Source organism: Pogoniulus pusillus, chromosome 3 (assembly GCF_015220805.1).
Source record: "Pogoniulus pusillus isolate bPogPus1 chromosome 3, bPogPus1.pri, whole genome shotgun sequence".
NCBI classification, from domain to species: domain Eukaryota; kingdom Metazoa; phylum Chordata; class Aves; order Piciformes; family Lybiidae; genus Pogoniulus; species Pogoniulus pusillus.
Genome location: NC_087266.1, coordinates 45,291,144 through 45,304,951, shown reverse-complemented (window position 1 = coordinate 45,304,951; position 13,808 = coordinate 45,291,144). Strand labels below are relative to the sequence as shown.

Genomic DNA, 13,808 nt, shown 5'->3' with positions numbered 1-13,808 from the left:
TTGAGAGTGATGCTTGGTCCACAGGAAAGTGGGCTGTTTGCACCCTGCTCAGAACTGATTTCTTTACAGCATCCTAGTGGTTCCCCTTGTATCCCACACAGTGGAACCCTTGTCCTTTAGGGGCTCTCCCTGGGCTGCCCAGGGAGGTGGTGGAGTCACCGTCCCTGGAGGTGTTGAAGAAAAGCCTGGATGAGGCACTTAGTGCCATGGTCTAGTTGAGTGGCTAGGGCTGGGTGCTAGGTTGGACTGGATGATCTTGGAGGTCTCTTCCAACCTGCTTGATTCTATGATTCTCTTCTGGGCCCTTTGACTCAGGTGTGATCATTGCTTTTCTGTGGTAGCTTTTTTCATATATATATATATGTATATATTTGGAGTATAAGAAATAACCTGAGGCATGGGTTGCAGCCCACCAGATTGTTTTTTTTATAACCAGTGATGTGCTAGGAAGGCTTATGGCAGGAATTCATTAGTAGGAGACCTGGTAGAATATTGTTGGAGGGCTGGTTAGGGTTGATAAGGAACAAACCCTCATCTCTGCCACCTTTTGGGAGCTGTATGTTTCTGTGACTTCAGTTTTGTATAGAGTTCATTTGGTTCACTCCAAAAGAAGAGACTGGGAAGGAGGTGATTATTATGCAATACCACCACATTGTAACCTGAGAATAAACTGGTTTACCAGTTGTCTGCAGTGTACTGGTTTGCACCTAAACTCTGCACAAAGTGGCCAAAGAGTTGTTATCATCCAGAGGATAGTTCGCAGCTTATAGCTGCTCTGAGGTGAGCCAGTCTGCTGTTTTTGGACTGGAGCTCAGGCATTTTACCCTTACAGACCCTTGTAATTACATCTTCAGTCATTCCATTGCCTTGAAAATATTGTGATTTACCCCAGTAAAGCAGATGTTAGGAGGAAATTCTTGCCAGAGAGAGTGATTTGCCATTGGAATGGGCTGCCCAGGGAGGTGGTGTAGTCACCGTCCCTGGAGGTGTTCAAGAACAGCCTGGCTGAGGCACTTAGTGCCATGGTCTAGTTGAGTGGCTAGGGCTGGGTGCTAGGTTGGACTGGATGATCTTAGAGGTCTCTTCCAACCTGGTTGATTCTATGATTCTAACCTGGAAGGAAGAAGCCTAGATTCATTTTCTTGCTCTATAACTACAGCTCAGGTTCTTTTTGCTTAGACATTATCACGTGCCTTTCAGGTTTTGCCTATCTTACATTCAGATACTAGCCATGAACTCCTCCAGTGAGGTGCAGCTTTTGCTGTGTAGAAGTGTTTCTGCAAAAAAATATTATATCTGTTCCTTACAAAATGAAGTACTCCTCACTAAAAAAAAAAGATGCTGCTACCAGCCTCGTAAATCTGTCAGGATGCATATGCTTACGTGAGGCTCTGGTAAAAACATGTAAGCTCAACGGACCTGACTGCTCTAAAGAGTTTTATAGCATGAATCTGCCCTAAACCTTAGCTTTCCCATTTCCCACCTGGAGCTGATTTTGCTGTGGAAAGCCTTCTGAGTTTCTCACCCAGGAGACAGGTTTCATATGAAGAAATATTGCTGCTCAGAAGTAGCACTGCTCCTGATCTTCTGTTCTCTGACACTGGAAGGGAATAAGAGTTTCCAGACCACTTTCTCCACTTAGGCACAGCTGTAGCATTTGTTGCTGACCCAGCAAATGAACTAAGTCTGATGAAATGAAGAAGAAAAGGGCAAATACTGCACTGATGATACAGGCACATCAATTCTGACAAGAGATGATATGTTTTGGTCTAGGGACTTCTTAACATCTTTTGCAAGTGAGCAGGCATGACCATCCTCTTAGTCCTGACTGGAAGCTTCCTCCTAAACACCAAGCTCATTATCCCAGTGACCCACAGAGCTCTGGAGAGAAATTTTAATTCTCTTGCAGCAGGTGGAGGCTTGCAACTGACTCCACCAAACTGGTAGCTTGTTGGAAACGGGGAGTTCCCATGGTGGGCTGGATGCAGGCAGCTGTCATGGTAGTGTGGTACAGCTACAGACTGTGGGGGCCACACTACGCATTGCCTGTGGCCTATTTTTATCTCTCTGGATCAGTGCTTTAAGGACAGGGCAGTGAATCACTTGGGTTAAGTGGCATGCAGCTCCATGAGAAGAGCAAGAAAGTAAGCACTGAAGGGTACACAGTGTTAATGTACAGTAATCATTTATGGGTACACAGTGTACAAGATGAAGCACACACAGGTGGCTGTGCTGCTTCTCATGGAAATCATGATTGCTCTGACTGGAACAATGACAGCAACAGAACTGGTATCATGGGGGGATCTCATAACCTGAGCTTTGATGCCTTCTGCTTTTCTCATGTACAAGACATAACCGTTTGGGTCTGAAACAGGAGAAGACAGTCTGTGTCCTACCTGTGCTAAATGAGAACTGAGGGCATTGAAAAGCTGTAAACTCCTATGGAACTTACTTATTTTCAAATGTCTGCTGGCCTTTGGGAAAAAAAAGGATGTTTCTGCTGTGTGAGCAGCCTGAGCTAACCTGCTTTTCTCTGTACCTATAAGAAGTAATATATACCAGTAAGACCTGTATTGTCTGCATAACTTAGACATTTCCTTTTACTGTGGCCCAACCACAAAAATTCTTATAGATTCCTTCTACCTGCCTGTCCTACCAAATACACATCTGATGTTCTGCATAACCAAGATTAAGATTAGATACTGCACTCTATGAGAAAGCTTTCCTGTTGGGAGATTTGTATGTTCTTTGTCCGTTAGTAATTTGTCACCTATTATTATATGAAGTCGTGACATCACTCATCCAAAAACCTTTAAAGAATATCATGCAATTTCCTTAAGGTTTGGTTGGGGAAATCCCCAGGCTCTACTATAAAAGACCTCCTTTGTCCCTTTGCTGTCACATCTGCAGGCTGAGAAGATGAAGCACATGCAGGTGGTTGTGCTGTTCCTCATGCAAAGCATGATTGCTCTGGCTGGAACAACGACAACCGAAGCGGTAAGATGGGGGTCTCACAACCTGAACTTTGATGCCTTCCTGTCTTCTCATAAAATTTATATTGCCAAAAATTCTTTTAAGGTTACTGGAAAATTATTAGGAGAATGTTGAGATCTTTGCATGGAGAAAGTTTAAATTATTCCTCCATCCTCTCCCCAGCTAATGTATAGGGACCGGGTGATAAATGTAAAAGTGAGGCACAGGTTTAAAATCAGAGTCAAATTCTGCCTTTGGTTAGATGAGTGCAACTCCCAGTGAGGATGTGAGTGGATATTAAATGCTCTGTGTAGCTTCTAATTAATCAGCAAGGGGTTATAACAGGAAAGGATCCACATCTTTGATGTGGAAGGAGTTGGGAGGTGGGGGGAGCAGGACTGCTGTCATGCTCTGTGGACAGGTACATGAAAGCTGTACTGGGTGGTTTTAGTGGGATGCTTCCCATTGTAGCTGGTTGATTAAAGAGGGAAATTAAAATCAAAGCCATCAATTTAAAAAAAACCCATCAAACAAACCCAACCAAAACAAAAGCAATAAAAGAGTACAGGGAGGAAAGGAGAAGAGAGAACTTTGGAAAAATTTAAAACATCAAAACAACATCAGTGAAAGATTTGAGTTGGTTTTGTACTTTTGGGTTTTTTTTAAACTAACAAAAATAAGGTAAAACTATGTTCAAGTATCATGAAGCTATTTTGTTGTTGTTGTTATTTACATGCAAAATCAGTGCCTTTTGATATTTTTCAGTTAGGATTTGGGAAAAAAAAAATCCCGCGTTTTGGCTCCCAGTGACTCTTCCTGATTTGGTTGGTTCAGTTGCCAAACAGAAAAGAAACCAAACAAACCTCTGTGCCCCTAGTCAAATTTTTGGAAGTTTGGGAGCACTGTAGGTGCAGGCAGTAAAGTCAGCATCTCCTGGGAAGGTGATTTTATCTACTCAAGGAAGAAGAATTTGCAAAAGTTAAGTTGGAGGTATAAATATGGGTCAATAAGCAGGGTGTAGAAAACTTAGTAAGGGAGGCATTTCTCCTCTGCCTGCTTAGCTTCAAGTAAGCTGGTCTCCACTTTGTGTAATTGACACCATTTGTGATGCTCTCCTGCCACTGCTCAGTGCTGCTCGTTGCCACATGCTTGCTCAGTGCAATCCTGAGCACACAAATGCCTGTTCAAGTGGGTTTACCTGACAAACTTATCACAAAAAAACCCCACTTGTTTATGCAGTGCCCTTTAACAGACCTGCCTTTTGCCAGCCATTTGGATTTTCCCCACCATTCCCTGTCCCAGGAGTGGGGCTCAGGTTGTGATTTAGATCTGCAGAAAGGCCCAGGGGTGAGTGTCCTGTTGTGGGGAAGGCCCGTTTGGTGCTCCATCTGGCACACCATTTGACAAGGAGGGTGCCTTCCTGCAGTTCCCCGCTTGCCAGTTTGCCACATGTTCTGTCGAGCCCACGCTACAAGCGACAGTGTGCTGCATCACAGCAGGTGGGAGACGCTTAGGGACACAGTAAGCACCAGGGTGACACCCCTTGTCCTTGCTGTGGCAGGAAGGCAGGCACCAGCCAGAGATGAACGTTAAAGGGGATGCATATAGTCTTACCTCATAAAAGACTCCCAAGGTGCAACTGGCTGCATCCTTGGCAGTGTGGTGCCCTCCCTCCCTTCGCTCCCACTGGAGTGCTGCCCTCTCCGTGGCGCTAGCAGCAGAGCGGGACACATGCCCCGGCCGTCACACTTCACAGCCTGACAACTTGTGAAAGGGACAGCGAGTCCTTTGCTGAAAGGCTGGAGCATGAGCTGGGAGATGAAGAGTGGACATCCCTGCTGGGAGGACAGCAGTATCCAGACTGAGGGCACGGGGGTACATTACTGTCCTTTTCGAGTGCCATGCGATCTGCCAGGGCTGCCTGTCAGAGCCCCAGCTCACACCTCCCAGGCAGGCTGAACATCCCTGGCCTTGCACTGCTCACTCAGCCTTTCCTCAAGGAAAAAGTGTCTGTGAAGTGACACTGTGCCTGAGGAAGTGTTAGCCACCTCAGCAGCAGATCAGAAAGGCCTCATTATAGAGTTGCTGGGGATGGCTCCCATAGCCATTAAAGTGCTTTGGAGGTGCAGGCTGGGGGCCACTTGGTAGGGAATCTGCAGGAATTCATACTGAGAAAGACTTCCCTTTGCCTTTTAGACCCTTCGTCTCAACACAACGCTTCAGTATCTGACTCAGCCTGGCAAGACGACTGTCGACTTGCATACCACCCCTAAGGTATAACCTTTACTGTTCTTCAATAAAGTCCAGAAAATTTTATTAAGCTATTTGCTTGAATACGATTTCTCTGTCTTCAGGTCCATGGTCTGCAGGTTTCAGGGGTTTGTTTCTTTCCCTGTGTCAGTGACTGCTTAAAACGTGTGCTTTGAAGCAGGTTTAATGGGAAACACCTTCTCTGAATGGTCTTGTAACCTACTATAAAGATCAGTTTGTCCAAAGTACAGCTCCAGATCTTCTCTAGAGATAATCAAAACATGCCTGGACATTATCCTGTGCAACCTGTTCTATGTGAACCTGCTTCAGCAGCAGGGTTTACAACTGGATTATTTCCAGAAGTTACTTCCAACCACTACCACTCTGATTCTGTGATCAAGTTGGAGGTGATAAACAACTTGATAGCAGGTCTTCATAGAATCATAGAATCAACCAGGTTGGAAGAGACCTCCAAGATCAGCCAGTCCAACCTAGCACCCAGGCCTATCCAGTTAAATAGACCATGGCACTAAGTGCCTCAGCCAGGCTGTTCTTGAGCACCTCCAGAGACAGTGACTCCACCACCTCCCTGGGCAGCCCATTTCAATGCCAATCACTCTCTGCCAACAACTTCCTCCTGATATCCAGCCTAGACTTCCCCTGGCACAGCTTGAGACTGTGTCCCCTTCTCTTTTGCTGGTTGCCTGGGAGAAGAGACCAACCTCCCTTCAGGTAGTTGTAGACAGGAATGAGGTCTGCCCTGAGCCTCTTCTCCAGGCTAAACAACCCCAGCTCCCTCAGCCTCTCCTCATAGGGTTTGTGTTCCAGGCCCTTCGCCAGCTTCATCACCCTTCTCTGGACACTTTTCAGCACCTCATCATCTCTCTTGAATAGAGTGGCCCAGAACTGGACACAGTACTCAAGGTGTGGCTCCAGGCTAGCCCAGCATGGTACCTGGGTTGTGTGGAAGGACCTCTTCTGAATAAGAATTGAGTGTTTGGCTCCAATAGAGAGTTTAGCAAGTTAGAGTCATGACTTTGACTCTCAGCAGCAGGACTCAAATGTCTTTCATAGAATCATAGAATCAACCAGGTTGGAAGAGACCTCGAAGATCATCCAGTCCAGCTGAAGTGGCCTCTGTCCCTGCCGTGGCCTCTGTCCCCACTGTGTGGTTTCTGTGGATCCCATTCTTTCTGTTAGGATGAGTGAGTAGCTAATTCAAAGCTATGAATGCCACTGAGCTATAGTGTAGCTGGAAATAAAGCATGGAAATGGCTATACATTTTTGAGGACACAACCTTAAGTCCACATGTAGGCAGCTGAATAAATTTCCAGATTTTCAAAAAAAACTCAAGGATCTGCCAGCTCCTACTCCATTTCTTAAACTGAAGGGATGTGGAAAAGGAACATTTGTCATAGCTTAAATATGCATATGTAACAGATTAATTTTGCAGAGTAAAATGTTACTGTCAAGTCCTTGCTGTAGGCTAGGACACTTTGCTCTCTTTTAAGCATTCAGTGTAAATTATTAAACTTAACCAAAAAACATAGAACTCCATCAACAATAACAGCCTATCTTGTGCATTTTTCTGCAGGATGAGGTAAGTCATTTTTCTTATGTGGTTGTCTGTTATATGGTTATAGTGGTATTGTATTTTGATCAAATCACTTATTGACCCAAGGGCTTTTGACTAAACAATGCTTCTTGGTCTTGTCAACATAGAATCATAGAATCAACCAGGTTGGAAGAGACCTCCAAGATCATCCACTCCAACCTAACAGCCCTATCCAGTCAACTAGACCATGTCACTAAGTGCCTCATCCAGTCTTTTCTTCAACACCTCCAGGGATGGTGACTCCACCACCTCCCTGGGCAGCCCATTCCAATGCCAATCACTCTCTCTGCCAACAACTTCCTCCTAACATCCAGCCTAGACTTCCCCCAGCACATCTTGAGACTGTGTCCCCTTGTTCTGTTGCTGGTTGCCTGGGAGAAGAGGCCACTCCCCACCTGGCTACAGTGTCCCTTCAGGTAGTTGTAGACAGCAATGAGGTCACTCCTGAGTCTCCTCTTCTCTAGGCTAAACACCCCCAGCTCCCTCAGCCTCTCCTCATAGGCTTTGTGTTCCAGGCCTTTCACCACCCTTGTTGCCCTTCTCTGGCACGTTCCAGCACCTCAAAATTTCTCTTGAATTGAGGGGCCCAGAACTGGACACACTGGAAGAATGGAAGCAGTCCTGTCTGCCCAGGCTCTTTGCTCCTCTGGGGAAACTGTCCCCTTGCTTAGCTATAAGCTGCACTTAGTGCAGTGAAGCTCTGCTTTCAGCTCAAAGCTTCCTCCTAACACAGATATTCCATACATAGTGATGGGTTTTCATGGGAGTTTAAATGGACAAGTTGGAGTTTTCTTGAGTGGTCATCTGAATACACTTCTGAATGAGTAGTTTAGCACATAGAATCATAGAATGATAGAATCAGCCAGGTTGGAAGAGACCTCCAAGGTCATCCAGTCACAGCAGAGTGTACAATGTTGTGGTGGGTTGGGAACTTCCCCCTCAGCAATTAAAATTTGCCAGAGCAGCTCAAACAACTTAGAATATACAGCTTTATTTTACAGCAAAGCAGACTTTACAAGCATAAATACAAAATATGTTTACATGTGTTCACACTTATTTGCAATTTATGAATAATACAGAAATCCAATCTTCCCCCCCTAGACAAAGACAGCCCAGAAGGGACCAATCTCTCACCCCAGATAGAAAACAACCAGCAAAGCTCACCTGTTATCTGGTCAGTCAATGTTAGTGGAAGGGATTAGAGTAGAGCAAAGAGATCCAGTACTCAAGAGCCAGGAAAATTGTTTCTACATTGGCTTTTTATAGCACTTAGCAAACCAATGAATGATATAGACTTTATCATTATTATTCTTTTACAACCAATGATGTAGTTTAGTTAGATTCTGCACTGAACTGTCAGGAAAGTACCAATTTCTCTTACTAGAACGTTCCAATAAGCCTTAAACCACTACAAATGTATAGCTCACACTACATAGAGAAACATAGACATATATTGTACACACTGTGCTATACTGTGCATTGTATTGTCTCTCTGTAGATGTTATAGTTGTATTATAACCAGGAGGGGTAGAATACATGGTTTAGCCTTGAGCTCTGTGGTAGAGAGTTGGACTTGATGATCTGTGAGGTCTCTTCCAACCTTGATGGTACTGTGATACTGTGTAATACAGCACCTTCCACACGTGCTGCGTGTCAGTGCACAACAGTCTCATGGGAGGTCCTCTGTACTCACTGAGCTACATTTGTTTCTTCTTCTGTTTCTTCCCATCTATTTGCTTTGTTCTTGCCACCCCAAGCATACACACTTGCAGCAAAAACATCTAAGTGACTTAAGAACCCATTTGTCATAGTGATTTTGGTACTGGTAGCCATATAGAATAAAACCAAACAAAGAAATCATAGAATTGTTTAGGTTGGAAAAGACTTTTAAGATCTTCAACCAATAACCTAGCACTGCCAAGTCCACCACTAAGCTATGTCTCTAAGCACAACATCCACACAACTTTTAAGTACCTCCAGGGATGTTGACTTAACCACTTTCCTGGCCAACCTGTTCCAGTGCTTGAAAATCCTTTTGGTGAAGAAAATTTTCAACCTAAACATCCCCTGGCCTAACTTGAGGGTGTCCCCTCTCCTATCACTTCTTATTTTGGAAGTAGACATCAACACCCACCTTGCTACAGCCTCTTTTCAGATAGTAGTAGAGAACATTAAGGTCTTCCTGAGCCTGTTTGAAACTTAGAAGTGGAGTCACCGTCCCAGGAGGTGTTCAAGAAAAGCCTGGATGAGGCACTTAGTGCCATGGTCTAGTTGACTGGATAGGGCTGGGTGCTAGGTTGGACTGGCTGATCTTGGAGGTCTCTTCCAACCTGGTTGATTCTATGATTCTATTCTGTGACTGGATGATCTTGGAGGTCTCTTCTAACCTGGTTGATTCTATGATTCTATTCTGTGACTGGATGATCTTGGAGGTCTGTTCCAACCGGGTTGATTCTATGATTCTAAGTACTTTCCAGTATGTCTCAGAGGGATTTTCAGAAGTGCTTTGGTAACCTGTCTGGCAGAGAATGGGATTTATGTGCTTGGACATTCTGGAATTCTGTGAGATGCTTTTCTGCTTTCTTTCATGTAAAATGTCTTCAGCAGTCTATGAGTGAAGTTTTAAGACCCGTGGTGCTTGAATAACACAGATAAAACATCTTTTCATGCTTTCTTTCAAAATGAGATGCATGCTGTTTTATATGGCTGCAGTAAAGTGGATGCCAGAAGTGTGAACTGGGATCATTCCTACTTGCTGCTGTTCTCTTCTTGAGCTCACAGATAAAGACAGTTTTGCTGCTGGCCATCAGTTCATGTTCTGGTCTGGTTTGGCAGTGAGGAAGTTAGTTGAAATCACTGTGAAAAACCAAGGGAGGAAGTGCTGAAATGTCAACTTTCAGCAGATAGTTTTGTTATTTGCCTGTTTATTTTTTAAGAGGGAGAGAGAAAGAGAAAAATGCATGAATAACACTGGGATTTCTGCAAGGCAAGAGGAGAGATTATAGAAAGAAATGGATTTGAAGAGCGAGTCTGTGGCTTTAAAACATTCTGCTGCACTGAAGTGTGTGCCAGAATATTTTAAAGTAACATCAAATATCTTTATTAATAAATTCGTGATAGGTTTATGAACCAGGAAACATTTTGTGTACAAACAAAAAAGAACTGCTCCAAACACACTCAGTATTCAGCCTGGTGTTTATAGGAAATGATGTGCTTTGGCTGTAAATTATGGCAAGACCATGAATTACTAGCCCTGACCTTTCCATCCACCATATCCATTGCTCCAGTGGTGATGCTTTGAGCATGCAGATGACCAGGACAAGACGATTCATGCCAGTGGCACAGGCAGTAGCTTTGCAATCCATCCACAAATGTGGATGGGCAGGCTGGGAGGTGTGGGTGTTATGTGCAGTATTTGGTAGCAAAATAAATATCTCTACCTTAGGCTGAGTCTGCATTTTCAATTAATCACCTTTCAGTGGTACATCATTCACTGTATATGCCTGTTTGCCAGAGCTGGCTGAAAAATTTCAAGTGAAGTATTTTGCTTTTCAAAACTTCCCTTTGTTACTTGTTCTGTTTTGGTTCTTTCACTTCTGTGGATGAAACTGAGTAGCCAAGCTAATCAATTCTGATTAACAGAATAGTAACTATAAGAACATAGGTTACTAATTTATTATTTTCCTGCTCTTGTGTACTTTTCTATCTGCTGGAATTGGTATTGAAGTACCTTAGGAACATTGTCCACGAGACCTGGAAATTAAGGATTGCTGTGTGCCTCTGTTTTGCCAATGGTAAAATCTTTACAGCAATATTTAACTATTTTCAAGAGGGTATGTAAGGCTGAATCACAAAATAAGTCATTGGACACTGGAATGGGCTGCCCGGGGAGGTGGAGGAGTCACCGTCCCTGGAGCTGTTCAAGGCAGGATTGGACGTGGCACTTGGTGCCATGGTCTAGCCTTGAGCTCTGTGGTCAAGGGTTGGACTTGATGATCTGTGAGGTCTCTTCCAACCTTGGTGATACTGTGATACTGTGATAATAATTGCTAGATATTTTGAGGCCCTTGGAAGAAAAATGCTCAGTAACGAAGTTGTTGGAATTGACGATTATCACAGCTCATATTACTGACAGACATTAGCTACTGATTCAAGAGCAGTGCATTAACACTTTCTTCCTTCCTGTTTTGTTATTGCAGCTCTTTACCAGCATCCCTGGCTCTGTGGATGACAAGGGAACTTGTCAGTGCTCTGTGTACTTGCCGGATACCACCTTTCCAGTGCAGAAGGTTGAGCAATTGGAAATTATAGCCTCAACACTCTCGGAGAAATTCCAGCTAGAGCTTTCTCAAGTAAGCTGTTCTTTTCTCATAAATACAAATCTCTGCTGAAAATAAGTTGCCTGTGAAGGAGGACACCAGCTAGCACTTTTCTGTCATGTCTTTCAAGAAGCGGAGAAAGAAGGCTCTGTAAGAACAAGCAGAAGGGTGGTTACACCTCAAATCTTGAACATTGTAGTATGTCATACATTTGAATACCCTTAGGTCTCTTTTCTAGGCCTTTGCAGCTGGAGGCACATGGTATTTTTTTGAAGAATGGTTATGTTTTCCCTCTTTTGGCTCAGATCTATTGGTTTGTGAATGCTACGTGGAGCTGTGGTAAGCCAAGCCTCCTGCTCTTTCATGTGTTATTATTTGTATCAAGCCAGCCAGATTTGTGATGGTTTGGGTTTTCCCCACGCCCCCACACTTTGGAAAATCACCCAGACTAGACTCAGCCACTCTGGAAATTGAATGAAGTTTTATATTTACAGCTTAGCACAATATACAAGCAGATATTTACAGTGTATCCAGAAATATACAAGTTAAAAAGTAATACAGAAACACAACAGCCCTCCCAGAAACCTGAGGCCCCAGGAGGAACTCTCAACCACCCTTCCACCTTCCTCCCACCCCTCTACCTTACCCAAGACTTTGCCTTACGCTCAAGGTAGCTTGGAGTACTGCCAGGGGGGTTAGGAAGCAGATGGATTAGTCACACAGACAGCAGATTAGGTTAGAGAGAGAAGTTCAGCCCAAAGGCCAGAGAGAGATCGAGAGTGACTCTGTTGTCTATGTTTGTGTTCTTGTTCTTATGAATCTCAGCAAGCCTATGGGTGAAGTAGACATCACCATTGTTTCCTTTTCCCAGCCTGTAATCTAATTCTTCTCACCAAAACATTCTAGCTAGGCTCAAACTAGCACAAGATTGTAAAAGGGAAATGAAAGGAAAGAGGAGAAAGGTCACCAGAGTCCAGAGTGAAGAAGTAGGTGAATATTTGCACCTTCGCTTCTTCTGCTCTCCCAGATTAAAAACAATCAAATATCTTTCTTGTCAACATCTGAAGCTGTGGCAGTAAGACTGTTGAATTATGCATTGCTGTTGAAGACAAACATACCTTCTACTCTTTGGCTGCTTGTTGTATGAATTCAGATCCATATTTGCAGGAAATTGGGCAAATCTGCACATGCTGCACTGAGTGAAGCTTCCTGTGAAGACACTAATCTGTATTTGACTTTGGATAGTGGATAAATATTCAGGCTTCAGATTAGGTGTCCAGCAGAAAATGTTTTCTTCAGGAACCAAGCATCTTAAGACATGAAGTGTCCTTGAATTAATCAGCAGAAAAGGCACAGCATTAAATTATAAATTCTAACCATAAATATTCATAACCCTCCTCTGGTATAATCAAGAACAGATAAGAAGTTGTGCATGAAAAACACAACAACACTCGAAGGATCCTATGGTAAGATCTTTCAGTTCAAATTATTTGTTTTTAAAGAACTAGAGCTATCAAGGTAACACCTTCAGCTGCCAGCAGGGATGTGAAGGGCAAGTTGACATAAGTCCCACTGCCTCCAAGCACAGGAGTTAGCTGATTCTGTACAGCACGGAAGTGTAGCTCAGAGTTAATGATCTATGAAAAAACACTGAGGTTTTCAGGTTCTCACACTGTTCCTGCTGTGGTCAGTGCCAGCATTTTAAGCTAATTGCACTGAGACAAAATCAGGAGTGTGATTCCCAGCAAGAAAGCTGGCATGATTCTTCAAGGTGTTTGTGTGCCACCTTTCCCAGTCACTTGGCTTGGTGTAATCAGTCTTTTACCAGCACTTTCCTAAGAAGGGTTCATGTGCCACCTTTCCCAGTCACTTGGCTTGGTGTAATCAGTCTTTTACCAGCACATTCCTTAGAAGGGTTCATGTGCCACCTTTCCCAGTCACTTGGCCTGGTGTAATCAGTCTTTTACCAGTCCTTTCCTTAGAAGGGTTCATGTGCCACCTTTCCCAGTCACTTGGCTTGGTGTAACCAGTCTTTTACCAGCACTTCCCTTAGAAGGGTTCATGTGCCACCTTTCCCAGTCACTTGGCTTGGTATAACCAGTCTTTTGCCAGTCCTTTCCTTAGAAGGGTTCGTGTTTGCTTTAGGATACATGAATTACCTGCTAGTTCCATGCAGATCTGCAGAGCATCTCAAGTGCTGCTTGATCTCGCTATGTGGACAACCTCAGATCTCCACTGAATTCAGACAGCTTATTCATATAGACACAGGTTACTCTAGAGATCTAAGATTACATGTCCAGATTTGCAACTGAAACTTACCTCTAAACTCAGGTCAAGCTGAATCCCCATGGTGGACTTCAATGTCTAGGTTGACAGGTTGTATCAAGTGGTGTCCCTTGCGTTGTCATCCATAGGTGGCCAGCAGTGTAGTGCAGCATAGACACTAACCTTGCCTTTCAGTTCTCACAGCAGATAGGGAAAATTCTTGACCTAACTCAGGCTTCACTAAAGTTCATGCTGTCGAGACCAATCAGCCAAACAGTGTTACAATGCATCTAGTTAGATGAAGTGTGACATATAATTTGGTGTGGTAAAGGCAAAGAGACACTTTGGGTCAGAAATGAGAATGAACAGACCGTATTTTGCTGTC

General features: G+C 43.9%; 1 protein-coding gene across 1 annotated transcript in view; it reads left to right on the top strand.

Moving 5' to 3' along the window:
• OLFM4 (olfactomedin 4) overlaps positions 1–13,808 on the top strand; it is a 65,282-nt gene that overhangs the window by 32,429 nt on the left and 19,045 nt on the right. Inside the window, exons 3-6 of the mRNA XM_064174466.1 lie at positions 2,911–2,997; positions 4,974–4,979; positions 5,170–5,247; positions 11,039–11,191. Of these exons, the coding sequence (XP_064030536.1) occupies positions 2,911–2,997; positions 4,974–4,979; positions 5,170–5,247; positions 11,039–11,191 (324 nt within the window). The remainder of the gene's footprint in view (positions 1–2,910; positions 2,998–4,973; positions 4,980–5,169; positions 5,248–11,038; positions 11,192–13,808) is intronic.